This window comes from Rousettus aegyptiacus, unplaced genomic scaffold, assembly GCF_014176215.1.
Source record: "Rousettus aegyptiacus isolate mRouAeg1 unplaced genomic scaffold, mRouAeg1.p scaffold_m13_p_6, whole genome shotgun sequence".
NCBI lineage: Eukaryota > Metazoa > Chordata > Mammalia > Chiroptera > Pteropodidae > Rousettus > Rousettus aegyptiacus.
In genome coordinates, this window is record NW_023416309.1 from 98927420 (window position 1) to 98941369 (window position 13950).

At 54.7% G+C, this 13950-nt stretch overlaps 1 protein-coding gene across 1 annotated transcript; it reads right to left on the reverse strand.

Moving 5' to 3' along the window:
- Positions 1-5867: 5867 nt before the first annotated feature.
- Positions 5868-11722, reverse strand: LOC107513794 (keratin, type I cytoskeletal 15). Its single transcript, XM_016150820.2, has 9 exons — positions 11689-11722; positions 9724-10267; positions 8744-8826; positions 8451-8607; positions 7820-7981; positions 7611-7736; positions 7191-7411; positions 6729-6754; positions 5868-6217 (listed from the first exon to the last, which is right to left on the reverse strand). Exons 2-9 carry the CDS (start codon positions 10201-10203, stop codon positions 6123-6125), a joined length of 1350 nt encoding a protein of 449 aa, XP_016006306.2. The 5' UTR covers positions 10204-10267; positions 11689-11722; the 3' UTR covers positions 5868-6122.
- Between the last annotated feature and the right edge of the window lie 2228 nt (positions 11723-13950).

Here is a 13950-nt window from a genome sequence, read left to right on the forward strand (position 1 = left end):
CTGCTAAACATCCTACTATGTACAGGGACGCCCCCACGACAAAGAATTCTCTGGCCCAAAAAGTCAATAATGTCGATGTTGAGAAGCCCTGGGTCGACCTGACCCATGTGTTTAATCACTCCATTATACCAGCTGCCTTGGAGGCATGGCCAAGACCAGAAAGAAGGTCTTGTGATACCTCAGCAGGGCCTTTTCTAGCTCCCCGGCCACATGATATCTGTCTCAGCTTGTGAGTGTTTAAACAAGAGGTCACATAGGAAGATGTGATGCAGAGCCCGGGCCCAGGGTCTCTGCCAAGAAGCCTGGGACAGACATAGCGGAAGCTGGTGTTTAGTAACCACTCGAGCTGGAAGAAAAGGGCCTTGAGGTGGCCTCTCCGAACCCAGAAGAGAAGGAGAAGTTTCCAGGGCTGAGTTTGGAGGATCCCGGACTCAGGCTTCCAGCCCAACTCACCAAGGGGGCCGAGGTTGCTGTGAATGATCTCTCGGGAGAGCCTTCTGGCTCACAGCAGTCAGAAGGTCTGTGGGGACCAGGTCAGGGCCTGGGGTGGCACAGACTTTAGGTTATCCTGGAACCCCCTTGGCTGATTCAGCAAGCAAGACCAGGAGAGAAGGCTCTGAGTCAGGGCTTTCTCGCCCATTGTTCTCTGCAGGTGGGAAAGCGGGCCTGTGTTTTACCCAGCGGTGTCAGCACCAGGGAGAGAGCCAGGGTGTGTTGGGGGTGCCTGAAGACCTCTGTGAACCCAGGGACTCGGGCGGACCCCTGACCTGGCCCGGCCCTTCTGCTCCAAACTGATGGCTCAGCTCTCTCTGAAAAGACGTGATTCAGTCCAAAGCAGGTGCTCTCCCTCTCTCAGCAGAGGATCAAAACTGACAAGAAGGTGATTAATGGAACCTGCCAGGCCTAGATTGATGATCCTCCCGGGGCTGCTGAGCAGGTTCTGGCCAACGCCTCTCAGAGAAACAATACGAATGATCCTGCACAGCCTCAGCAGTACAAACACCGGTGGCCGTGACCTACCTCCCCTCACAGGGTCAGGGCTCGGCCTCTCTCCGCCCCAGCAGGGACTTGTGGTACCTTAAGACAGGAATGCCTTCCTCTGACCCATGGGCCCATAGGGCAGGTGGACACATGTTGGGCCGTCCTGGGGGAAGCTGGGGAGAGGCCCACCTTGGGGACTCAGTTTCTTGAGCTTCCTGCTTTGCTTTCTGACAAAATGACACCAAATTCAGTCCTTCCTCCAAAAACGTTTCCAGGAAGGAGAGGAAAAGCGCCCCCCCCCGCCCCCCGCCAACGAGGCTGCACTGAGCACGGGTCACTGAGTCCACACGACAATGGGACAGGGTTTTATTGGCCCCATTCTACAGATGAGGCAGCTGGCGTCCGGGGAGGCCAAGTCACTTGGCCAAAGTCACCGTGAAGTCAAGATATAAACCTGGCCTCTGGCTCTTTCTACACAACCTGATGTCTTGGAGCCCTGCTATGACCTCAGTGTATGATCTCTGGGCGTTCTACACGTGTTAAAGGTAATAAAATAGCACTCGCTAACATTTCTTAAACACTACATTAAACAAGCTACATGTATGACCTCATTTGGTCCTCCAAAGAACTTTACTGTTTTTGTCATATCCTTTTTTTCAGGTGAGGAAACTGAGGCCCAGAGAGGTTACGTACATTACCTAAACTCGATTGGTTAGAGCCAAGATTTAAACCTCCGGCTCCAGGGTCTGTGCCCTTAACCACTGCCTGGTAAATCCCTTTTGGGCCAGTGTTAGCACCATCCCACCCAGGCAAGGATGTCCTCTGATACCATCTTCATTTCCAGACCCCCCGTCCCCCCAGACCTGGCTGGTGTATGGTCTTGCTTCCTGCAGCGGCTAGGCCTGAGCAGCTGTTGGCCTGATGGGTCAGCCCATCTGCTGTCTGTCCCTGGTGTGAGCACCAACGCTCGGGGCTTGTGGGGGTATCCACTCAACGTGGATGTCAGAGCCAGGATTGTCTAGGGAACTTTCCCATCCAACCCCCTCATTTTACTTGCGGGGAAACTGTGGCCCAGAGGGCCGAGGCCCAAGGCAGTGGGAAACGAGGAGAAATGTCTGGATTTCTAGCTCTACCTCCAACTCATCATGGGCCTTACAATGAAATAACTTCTAAGTTTCCTTCAGCAATTTCCTTTCTGCGTCTCTGGTTCTCAAAGTTTGTCCATGGTCTCAGACTGTTCATCTGCAGAGCTGAGGCTTACATCCTGTCCCCAAGCTCCTAATCCAGGGTTCCTTGCTTAGACCTTAGATCGGGCTCCTCTCTCCTCTTTACTTCTCTCCCTGGACCACAAGGGACCTAGAGCCAGGATGGCTGACCCACTTCCCAAAGGGTCTTGTGCCTCTCCTGGAAGGCAGACCCTCCTCAGATAGCAGACCGAGGAGGCCCTTTGGGCAGCTCCCCATCCTCAGAAATGCCTGTTTGGCACATCGGTCCCCAGGAGCCTTCTCCAGACTAGCCTTAATGTCTCAGACCCTTATGTTTCTATAGCACTCAGCTTTCTAAAATTCTTTTTATATCCCCCAGGGCTTCCCAGAAACCCAGTGAGGCTGGCGAAGGCTTTGAATGAGATGGGCCTGAGTTTCAGCTTTACATCTGCCATCGACTAGCTATGCGACCTCGGAAAAGTCACTCAACATTTCAGTGCCTCAGTGGCTGAAACTAAAAAACAGGCATTAGATGAGTTAGCATTTGAGAAGCTCAGCAGGAGGATGGCTGCTTCTACCTCCCTTTCACAAAAGAGGAAATGCCAGCTCATAGTTGTTAAATGACCAGTCCGAGAATTCTTCCGGGACTCCATCCTGTGTCAGTACATTCTTTTGCCTCCCTCTCTGGTCCCTGCAGCCAGTACGACACCCACAGCAACCAGACAAGTGACAGTTGGTGGCATCCCTATCTTATTTGCCCACTCAGTCTTTCATTTCCTGACGACAGGTCTTTGTCTAATAAACCTCTGCGCACTGCTCCTGGCAGAGGGCAGTTCTCCATAAATGTGTGAGAAGCTGTTTCAGGGGTACAGCGACTGCTGGATTTGGGTGAGAAAGAGTGGCAAACAAGAGCAGTATCCAGGGGAGTCGCTCCAGCTCCAAATCTCGTAGGAAAAGCTGCCAGCTTCTCATTTCCCTCTGTGCCACTAGCTGCCTATGGAGGGATGGGTGACCACCGGATGGGCACACACCCAAGACACTAGTGAACATCCAGAGCCATGTCTAAGGCAGGAAAAAGCAAAGGAGACTAAGTGCATAAATTAGTTCAACGAGAATTTATTTTGCACCCACTCTGAGGACACAACAGTGCATAGAGTGGACATGGCCCTGTTGTCACAGATCTCACAGTACGGACTCCCCTCTGAGGTTCAAGGACACAGATTAACTCACGGAGACCTTCGAGATCACCATGCCCAGACAGACTCCTCCATTTAAAGGTGGGGAAACTGAGACCCAAGAAGGGATAGCAACTGGTCAAAGTCCTCAGAGAGTAGATGCAGGCATGCCCCATGCCTGCTCTAGGAAGCCCAACCTGTACGGTGGACACGCCCAAGGCCCTAATCCTTAGTCCCAAAGCCACCCTCTCTCTGAAAGAAAAAGACTACGTGCCTCCCAGATCGGCCGGGATCCAAGCCCAACCTTAGCCCAGGGTCAGGCACAAGGCGGCATTCTCTATGGCACACTATTTAAGGGCTCAGCTAGGCATGAGTTATCCCTGAGCACGGGCATCTCATTCCAGGGTCAGGCAGGGGACAACTTGGCACGTCCAAGGGCCTCTCTGACAGCCCCTCTGGAATCCCAGGAAAGCAGGAATGGACACCCCAAGGAGAAAGAAACAGACTTCCTCTCCTCCAGCTCAGAGGTCTGCCCTGAGAGGAGGCTGGCAGGAGAAGGGCCAAGCCCCACCTTGCCTCTCTGCATCAGAGGTGGTTACTCTTGCAAACTGAAGGCTGAGAACACCCTTTGCTGGCTGCTTAGAAGGCTTGAGACAGAGCCCCAGAGGTCTGAGGTGAGGCCGGAACAGCAGCCAGGCTGTTGGGTCCAAGTCTCAAAAAGGAGCCTAACTGTTCCCAGAATGTTGGGGACGTGGCGCCCGGTGCTTTGGGCTTTAGCGTGAGCTTAAACCACAGCATGAGAAACCAAGGTTAGCTGAAAGGACAGTCTTTCTAACCATAACGGTTGTATGACCCTTGAAAAGGCTGCCCACAAAGGTTAAGAAGTAGGTTTCGGATTAGTCCACGCTCGTAAGGAAGGCGTAGCCATCTTCGGTCACCCTCATGACATCAAGGCAAAAGCAAAGGTCTGGAATCAGAGCGATGGCCTCAACCCAGTTTCACTATTTCCCAGTTTATGACTTTGTTCACGTTACTTAACTTCCCCGGGCCTCAATTTCCTCTTCCGAAAACTGACACTGAAGACCAACTCGCCTTCACAAAGCTGTTGGGATAGCAAACAAGATCCCATCCATTGAATGCCCTGCCCGGAGCCGGGTACAGTGTAGGTACTTAATAAATTCCATCTCCTTCCTCCAGCCTCAGGGAAGCCCGGCCTCAAAGTGTACACTCAAGAGACACATTCTAGATTACTCTCCCTCAGAAAGCAGACAACACCTTCTCTCCAATGGAGGGTTGCTGGACAAGAAGTTTCACCCAGAGAGACCCAGGGAGCCCTCTCAGAGAGCTTGGCTCTCCCTCCAAATGATCTGATTCTCAGGATAACAAAAGAACCCCCAACCTTCTCTCCCCCATAGGACTAAGAAACCAGCTCTCTTTCTCCCCTCAATCCTCACCGAAACCCAGCACAACAGCCAGAATTCTCTACTTCCTCCTTCCCTGCCTTCTCTCCAGAGGCAACAAATCAAGTGTGCGTAAATGCAGCTGCTCTAATGGGCCTAAAGGTGGAGATGATGGGGGCAGGGGAATAAGAGTGGGATTTGGACCCAGGAGGACAGTAGGGGTTGGTGTTGCTTTGGATCGAAGTTTAGGGAAATCGGGGAGGGCTTCCTGGAGGTGGTGTCTTTCCTCCTGAGCAGTTTAAGTGTCTCTTTCAGAGGAAATGGCAGCTTCAGGGGGATGGGAGCCAGCTTTGCACGGGAGCAGAAATAGGAACTGGCTCAGCCACCCTGGAGGTCAGGTACATCTGGCTAGAAAAAAGGGAAGGTTCAAATAGCACATGTGGTGAGGGCAAGAAGCAAGAAGTAGGGTCTTGGAAATGAGCTATGAAGAGATGGGGCCTAGAGTCCTGGAACAAGCCCTGGTCTTGGAGTCATACAGACGTGGGACCCAGTTTCAGCTTTGCTGCTTATTATCCATCCATGAGGCCACTGGGCAAGCCACACATGTTCCCAACTTCCTCATCTCTAAGTTGCTCATCTCATCTCCAAGTTTCCTCATCTCTAAGATGAAAGTAATCAATCCTGGCCACCCACAGTTATGAGTGTTAAATGAAATCCAAGGGTGGGTGTGCCTAGCACCGTGCCAACCATACAGCAGTGAACCAGTACAATCCATGCCGTCATTCTGTAAATAATTAATCAATGTGTCAAGTTCTGTGCTAAGTGCATAAAACTGCTTCGAGGAACCAACCCACCCCACCCTCATCGCCTGCTTCTATGATCACCAAATGGAGTAAGCCAGAGAAGCAATTCATTTGAGTGGCTTGGATTTGTCCCAGGCACTCTGGGCACCCCAAAGAATGAATTATGACCATGCAGGGAAGAGGACAACGTTGGGGGAGATGTCAGCATGTGTGCCCTGGGCCTCCTCGAAGGCCCCAACAAGAAAAACTGGACATGCCACCAAAAGATATTTGCAAAAGGAGAAGCAATTCTTTATTGCATGGATAGATACAGTAAAATGAACTTATTACACAATACAGCTGCTGCTTGCACCTCCCTGTTCCAAAGGAGGCGGGGAGAGATGGAGGGCAGAGGGAGGGAGAGCATACAGAGCTCTGGACCAGGAGATGAGGAACCCCCTCTTGAGCTAGACCCTTTGAAGGCAGAAACGAGTTAACTTTTCCAGCCCCTCTAGCCAGTCCTCTGTTAAGCCTGGGGAAGGTAGGACTGATGGGGAACGTGTGTCCTGCACTAGGTGCTTAGATTTCTCTCTTTCGGGAAGAAACCACCTTCCCATCCACTGACTCCTCAACGTTGATGTGGAGTTTGCCGCTGCTGCCACCTCCCAGGGAGGCTGTAGAAAGAAAGACCAAGTTTTAGATTGGGGAGCCCTCTCCATCCCCTCCACTCCCAACGGGGCCAGGACCCTGGCTGAGCTCCAGAAGAAGTGGACAGTAGCCCCGAGAATGGCCGTTGGCCAGTCCTTCAAGAGCTGCCAGAAAGGCTATTGTTGAACTACTCATCATAGAGATGGGTGGCGGTGGTGGCAGGTATGGCCCACAGTGAGCAAGAATGGCAGGGTTTTTAACTGCACATTAACAGGAAGTAATCATGTGCATTTTGGCATAAGTCCATGAAGGTGGGACCTGGACAGAGGCTTCTCGACCTGGAAGTTTCTCAGTAAATCTTTAACCCCAACTCTACTGGGGCCGACAGAGGGTTCCACTGGGGAAGAGGTGTCAACTGGAATGGACGTATCCTCACCCTACTGGGATTATTGACCTCTTTCTCCTTCCTCCCCATTCCAAAGAGAATGATGGTTTTGACAGCTCCCCTCCCCCTAGAAAAGAGCTAAGCTTACTTACCTTCTCTGGTGCCAATGCCAGCCATCCTGGAAAAGGGGAAAACAGATGTAAGCAAAGGCAGGAGCTCAAATTGCCCTATGGGAGGCCCTGGTGGCTGGCTCAGGGGTCCTCCCCAGGCCCCACACCCTCACCACCCCCACATCTGACTTCTCCGGAGGCCAAGAGCCAACCCAGATCTGCCACCCCCAAGCAGACAGTTTCTAACCTACAACAACATCTGTTTCATGTATGGAATAGAATCAGCATTAGCCTAACCCCTGTCATTTACAGAAAACACACAGGTCCAGAGAGGTGACGTGACCTGCCCAAGGTGACAGCCCAGGACCAGAGCGCCGAATCCAGAGCCCTCTCTCCTCACGCCCAGTTCCCTTGCACTGCACCACTGCTGAATCCCTAAGATGATTCTCCATGTGGACCACAACCGGCCCCTCCCTCATTCCTCCCTCTGCACACTGCCCCTGCCTGGCATCCTGGCCCTCGAGCAGACTGCGGTAGGTGGCGATCTCCTGCTCCAGCCGTGTCTTGATGTCCAGCAGGATCTTGTACTCCTGGTTCTGAGCCTCCATCTCACAGCGCAGCTCACTCAGCTGGGTCTCCAGGCCACTGATGAGCCCCTGGATCTGCTGCAGCTGCGTGGCATAGCGGCACTCGGTCTCCGCCAGCGAGCTCTCCAACCCGGCTTTCTGATGGAGCAACAGATCAGCAGACCCCACATCAGGCTAAAAGGAAGCCACTGGGGGCATGGGGAGAGGTGTTGCATGCATGCAGGGAACCTCCTCTTTGGGGGCTTGGGAATGCCAAGGCTTAACCAACCACGGAGGGTGGAAGAGACTGGGGAGAGGTGGGGTGAGATGGAGTAGAATGGGGTGGGGGTGGCCATACCATGCTGAGCTGGGACTGCAGCTCAATCTCCAGCCCCTGCATGGTGCGTCTCAGGTCTGTGATCTCTGTCTTGCTAGTCTGGATCATCTCTGTGTTGGAGGCCACCTCCTTGTTCAGCTCCTCGGTCTGTAGGTCGCACACAGAGTAGTGAGCCCGAGGGCCTCCTGGGAGCCCTGGGGAGCTAGGGAAGGCTAGGAGGTCGGGCCCACCTTGCTGAAGAACCAGGCCTCGGCATCGCGGCGGTTCTTCTCTGCTATGGCCTCGTACTGCTCCCTCATCTCCGCCAGCACGCGGGTCAGGTCCACGCCTGGGGCTGCGTCCATCTCCACATTGACCTGGCCGGCCAGCTGGCTACTGAACTCCCTCATCTCCTGCAGGGTAGGTGGGGCCCATTTAGACACAGAGGACAGAAGAGAGAGTGGAGAGTCTAGGGTCCCCCATGCCCATCCTGGCTCTGTCCTTCATTCGCTACGTGAGCTTGGCTCTCCCCTGTACCCACCCAGCCTCTATTTCCCACTGCTCAGGAGTACTTTTGATCACACCGGCCCCTCAGCTCTAGGGGTCTCTCTCCCTCTCTAGGTGCTACCAAGGGAAGAGCTCAAAACAGTAGGGCCCTTGCATGAACTCATAAAACAAATCAGGACAACAGTTCCCACTGGCCACCCGGCCTGGCTAAAGATCAGAGAAGGAAAAGGGTCTGTGTCACCAGAGAACAAGAGCCCTTCCTCTCCATGGAGACCCCTGTTTTAGTGGGAGGCAGGGTGCATTTTTGAAACTCTAAGCCCTTCGGCCAGCTGTGAGGAGGCGCCCGCAGCCCAGCTCTACTCTCGCCACCCCCACCTCCTCGTGGTTCTTCTTCAGGTAGACCAGCTCCTCATTCAGGTTCTCGATCTGCATCTCCAGGTCCGCCTTGGCCAGGGTCAGCTCGTCCAGCACCCTGCGCAGGCCGTTGATGTCGGCCTCCACGCTCTGGCGCAGGGCCAGCTCGTTCTCATACCTAGAAGAGAGCGGGAACCAAAAATAAGGAAGGGAGGAGGGTCTGGGCTGCTTGAGCTGGGGGAGGGAGAGAGGTCAAGGAAGCAGGGGGCGTGGGGGGGGGGGAATGCAGAAGGCAGAGGGAGGCAGGAGCGCACTTGAGCCTGAAGTCGTCCGCAGCCAGCCTGGCGTTGTCTATCTCCAGGATGACCCGGGAGTTGTCGATGGTGGCCGCCAGGATCTGCAGGAGACAGGGAGCTGGTGTCAAGAGGGTCTCTTCTTCTTCCCTGCTGCTCTCCCTGCCTGTGGCCCCCACTGACAATTTCTCCTCTGCTGCCAGCAATAGAAGCCTACAGGGTCCTCAGGCAGAGTGCAGCCTTATCTCGGTACCCACTACTCAGTCTGCCCCTGTCTTCAGGACATGGCAGACCAAGGAGCGAGGATTGCCTGGCACTGCCTGTGAGAAATAACCAGGCAGGACTAGTAGGGTGCAGGACACTGTGACAACGACCCCCTCGGGGATACTCCACCAACCTCCCCTTGAACAGCTCAGGGTCACCGGCTTCCTGCACACTTTGACTCAGCCACGCATCTACACAGACCATTCCGGCCAGTGAGAACCTGGCGGGCAGCGGAGGAAGGCATCTTATAGCTGAGGAAACCGGTACAGGCGAGTGAAAGGGCGAGTGAGTGGGCGGGTGGCAGAGCCTGCGTGTTCCAGGGCTCCTAAGTCCCAAGAGTGCTTTGGGCACCAAAAACATCCTCGGAGGATGAGGCAGGAGGCACTCAGGGCTCCTGAAGCTACACTCGTCGTTCTTGCAAAAGAAGCAAAGGGACACGTGCGGAGCCTGTGGCAGGGAGCCAGAGTCCCGGGCAGGGACAGTGACTGCTCCTTGCCGCCGCGCCCCCCTCGGCCCCCGCTGGTCCTGAGCAGATCCCCAGGATTCGCCCCACACTGCCAAGTTGAGCGGATGTGTGCCGACATCCACACCAGGCTCCCAGTTTGCAAAGGTTACACACCTGCAGTCATTGCCCGGGCAGGAAAGGATTTCCTCAAGGCAGCAGGAGCACTGGTGTTAGAGACGCATGTGCAGGCCACCAGTCACCTGCCCCGTCCCTCCGACCCGCGAGGACTCACCTTGTCCCGGAGCTCCTCGATGGTCTTGAAGTAGTGGCTGTAGTCGCGCTCCGGGCTGGCGGGGCTCTGCTTCTGGTACCAGTCGCGGATCTTCACCTCCAGGTCGGCGTTGGCCTCCTCCAGGGCGCGCACCTTGTCCAGGTAGGAGGCCAGGCGGTCGTTGAGGTTCTGCATGGTGATCTTCTCGTTGCCAGAGAGGAGGCCGCCATCGCCACCACCAAAGTCACCAAAGCCACCTCCAAAGCCTCCACCGAAACCACTCCCAGCCCCTCCACCGAAGCCATAGCTCATGCCTCCCCCATAGCCCCCTCCTGACCCTGAAGAGACAAACCTGGCAGAAGAAGCCGAGATACTTCGTCCTCCACCTCCCGTGTAGAGACTCCCTCCACCAAAGCTGCCTCCCCCAGCTCGGAGGGAACCCCCCCGCATAGAGCTACCCCCAAAGGTGGAGGAAGAAGTCTGCAGAAACGTGGTGCTCATGGCCAGGCAGCAGCCGACAAGTTCTCGGCGAGCACAAGAGACACTGGCAGGAGGTGCAGGTTTCCTGAAACCAGAGCGCTGCGCCTGTCACCCCCCAGCCTGGGGCTCCTTATGTACCCCTTGGAGGGTGTTGTGGGTTCACGTCTCCTCCCCCAAAGGGAAGCCAACTCCTTCTGCATTCCGGACAAACACAGCTGCCTACTCGCCTCGATGTGTGATTTTTCTTTTCTTTTTTTTTTTCAACGCAACAAAAGAGATGATTCAGAAGGAAAGATGGTGTTTCGCCTCCAGCCATGGTTTTAACACTTGGATTTCAGGTTCATCTCTATACTGCAGAATACGGGGAGCAAAGTCGCATCGCCCCACAGCAGTGTTGGAGCAGCTTGGGGCAGCTCTCTGCCCTCAGCTGGGACCCTCGCCCCTAGGTGGCCAGCCACCTGCTCTCAGTTCCCATCGCTGCTCTGTATTGTCCCCCTCAGGGTCCCCATGTGTGTGCTTACAGGGCTCAAGCAAAGACATGGCCTCTGGGGATTGGTGGGCAGAGGCACATGAAGGGCCCTTGGGGACAGGCTGAGGACAGCGACAGGGGTCTCAAGTCAAGTTCTAGCTGAAGTGACCAAAAAGGCCAGGATCTGTCACTTCCCTAATGGTGCGAAGGGACTCTCCTCCTCCACCCCTCATCTCTCCGCCACCTCGAGCCCCAGCCCTGGCATTCTGACAAAAGCCAGCAGGCTTGAGGCTGACAAGGGGCTGATTGATAATCCCGCCCCCTGCCAACCACACATATCACTGAAACTTTGCTTGCTCCTGGGACACGTCGGGGCAAACCTCTGCAGATAAGACTGGGGCAAGTTTCAGGAAGCCCCTGCCTTCTCGGGAGAGGCATGTCGCTGCACAGCAGGGCCAGATTAACCCCATTTTTGTCCTGCGGAGCTGGGGAGAGACCCTGCGCAGAAGGCTCTGCTTGCCTGAGCTATGGGGAGGGAGGAGATAGGGAGGCCTGGCAGGCGAACCGGGAAATCTTGAAGGCGAAGGCACCGCTTCACAGAGCAAGATGCTGAGGCCAGAGAGGGGAGCCCTTTTCCCAGGCACCAGCTCAGGGACTGGCTTTCCAGGGATACCAGATACCTGTGGAGAGAGCCACTTGGAGGTGTGGCTTTAGCTCCAGGCCTTAGGGAAGGCAGGGGTGGGGAAGTCAGCAAGACTGAGCTGGAGAGCCAGGAGGAGAGTTCCTGGCCCAGGGCTGCAGCACGGTGAAGTGAACAGGGCTCTGGGGTCCCCCAGCCCAAGGTCCAAGTCCCGCCTCTCTCAATCACTACCCGTGACACCTCTGGACGCATTGCCCTTAAGTCTCAGCTTCCTTGTGGCTGAGACTTAAGCACAAGCCCCTCAGGGAAGCCCCAAGGCCCAAGAGCCTCCCTCCTGCCTCCTCCTGGCTCCCCATCTTCTGAGAGGCCGACAGTGGGGTACATGTAGGTCCATCACCTGGGACTCCCGAATACCCTCACCAGGAGGGACTTTTGTCCTTGGGTGTCACATTATGCATGTCCTGTGAGCAGCATTGCTCTTCCATATTCTTCCACAGCCGGTGCCTATTAAGCAATGCAGGTCGTTGTTATTATTACTATAATAACAGTAACCCTTACTTCCATTGCGCACATCAGTTTACGACATGCTTTTGCATCCAGCACCTCCTCTAATCCCCAATTCACAGAAGATGATCCCTAGCCCTGTTTCAGAAGGAATGAAATTGGGGCTCAGAGAGGAGAAGTGATTTGTGCAAGGTAAGGGGCAATGCCAGGACTCAAATGGGTCTTCTGACCCCACACAGAGGGGGACAGGAGAAGAGGGTCGCTCCCACAGACCCCAGATTCCTGCACCTGAATGTGGCGGTGGAAGGGGGACTACTGGCCTGGGTAAGTGAGCATGGGCTCCTCCTCACCCAGCATCACAGTGAGCCCAGCCTCTAAGCGCTGGTCCTAGACAGTGTGGTATTGTCTCATGGGTGGGAGGATATTGTCTTCCTCCAAAAGAAAAATAATCAAAGTCAGATCAGCCATAGCTCATTAAAGCCTCTGCAGACATTACGGCCCCAGCAATTAACAGAGGAACAATTACACATCATCGCCCTGGGGCGAGGGAGGGCTGGACCCTAGCCAGCCCCTCTTCTGCAAGCTGATTCCCCTCCAGCCATCCCTCAGGGTAGCTTTCCCTCCACTCCCAGGCCCAAGTGGGCGGCAGCGGCCCCAGTTACAAATCCCTGTTAATTCAATCCCAACTGCTCCTGTGAGCTCAAGGTCCAGGTAGGGCCGTGGGGCCTGTGCATTAGTGCCAGGTGAGGGTGGCTGGCCAGGGCAGAGAAAGGCTCCGTCTGGCCTGGCCGAGGCTGAAGGCCCGGTCCCCGCCTCAAGCAGGATGCTGTGTCAATTTCAGAAATTTGTCCACTACAGACAGACAGGTCATCCCTAGACATGGTCTTTTTAACTTGGGATCAGGCGATGCAGCCCAGTGGAAAAAGCCAGGACTGGACTCTTACTTGTGGGTGTGACTCGCCCTCTCTGAGCCAGGTTCCTGACTTGAAATTGGGCCATTTTTCCATTTATATGAGGTACTTAGCGTAGTTAAAATCATGAAGACAGAAAGCGTAATGGTGGTTGCCCGGGCCCGGGCGGGCGGCGGGAATGCGGAGTTATTATTTAGTAGGTTTAGAGTTTCAGTCTTACAGGACTTAACAAAGAAAAGGCTATGAGGATGGACGGTGTGATGGCTGCACAACAGTGTGAATATGTCGTACCACCGAGCTGTACACTTAGAAATGGTAAAGGGTATGTTTTCCCACAATAAAATTTTTTTAAAAGTTGGGCCTTAACACGGACCCTAGCTAGCTCCAGGGCCATGAGCATTTGAAGCCACGTGGAGAGAGAAGTCTCCATAAATTATAGATTCTACCCTCACCACCACCAAGACCCCCACGGAGGAGGCTAGGGACAGAGCGCATGACCTGGGGCCTAGACACCTACCTTTGCATTCCTCCTTTCTCATTTATTACATGTGGTTTTAGGTAATGGCTCTCTCTGATCCTCAGTCTACCTATCCAGAAAATGGAAATAATTCCTGCCGTCTGACTCAGCGATGGAGTGTGCCTTTTGCAAACAGCAGTAGTCACATGGCTAGCAGGGACGGCAAGACCTCGCTGCCCCCAGCTCTCCTCCCCCTTTCTCTTTCTCCCTCTTAGCTATTCCAGCCGCTTCTGTCAACAGGGTACCCCTAGTTTCAGCTCCCAGACTGAGAGAGGAAAGTGTCCCCGCCCTTGCCCTCCCCCACTCACCCACACACACAAAGAACAGCTTCATTCTTGACACTCAGACCTGTGACCCAGTCACCTGCTCCACCTGTATGGGTCCAGACCCCGCCCCTCAGCCACATTCCAGGGGCCTCTGGGGCATGGGAGAGATTTCAGCTGTGACAACAGAAGCTTTCATGAACAGGGTGCAAACATCTCAGGGAAGTCCCAACCTGGGGTGCAGCCAGGTCTCTGGCCTGTAGTTCCAAGGCCTCTTGAGAAGTGAGCGAGGGGGCTGTGGATGCTAGAGGCCAGAACAGAACAGCTCGGGGAGGTGGCAGAAGGGGCTCCTGGCCCAAGGCTGCAGCAGATGAGAGGGAAAGAGCTGGACGCTGGGGTCACCAGTTGTATGATTTGGAGCAAACTAACGAAATTCTCCAGGGCCCCAGGAAAAATGGCAGAAA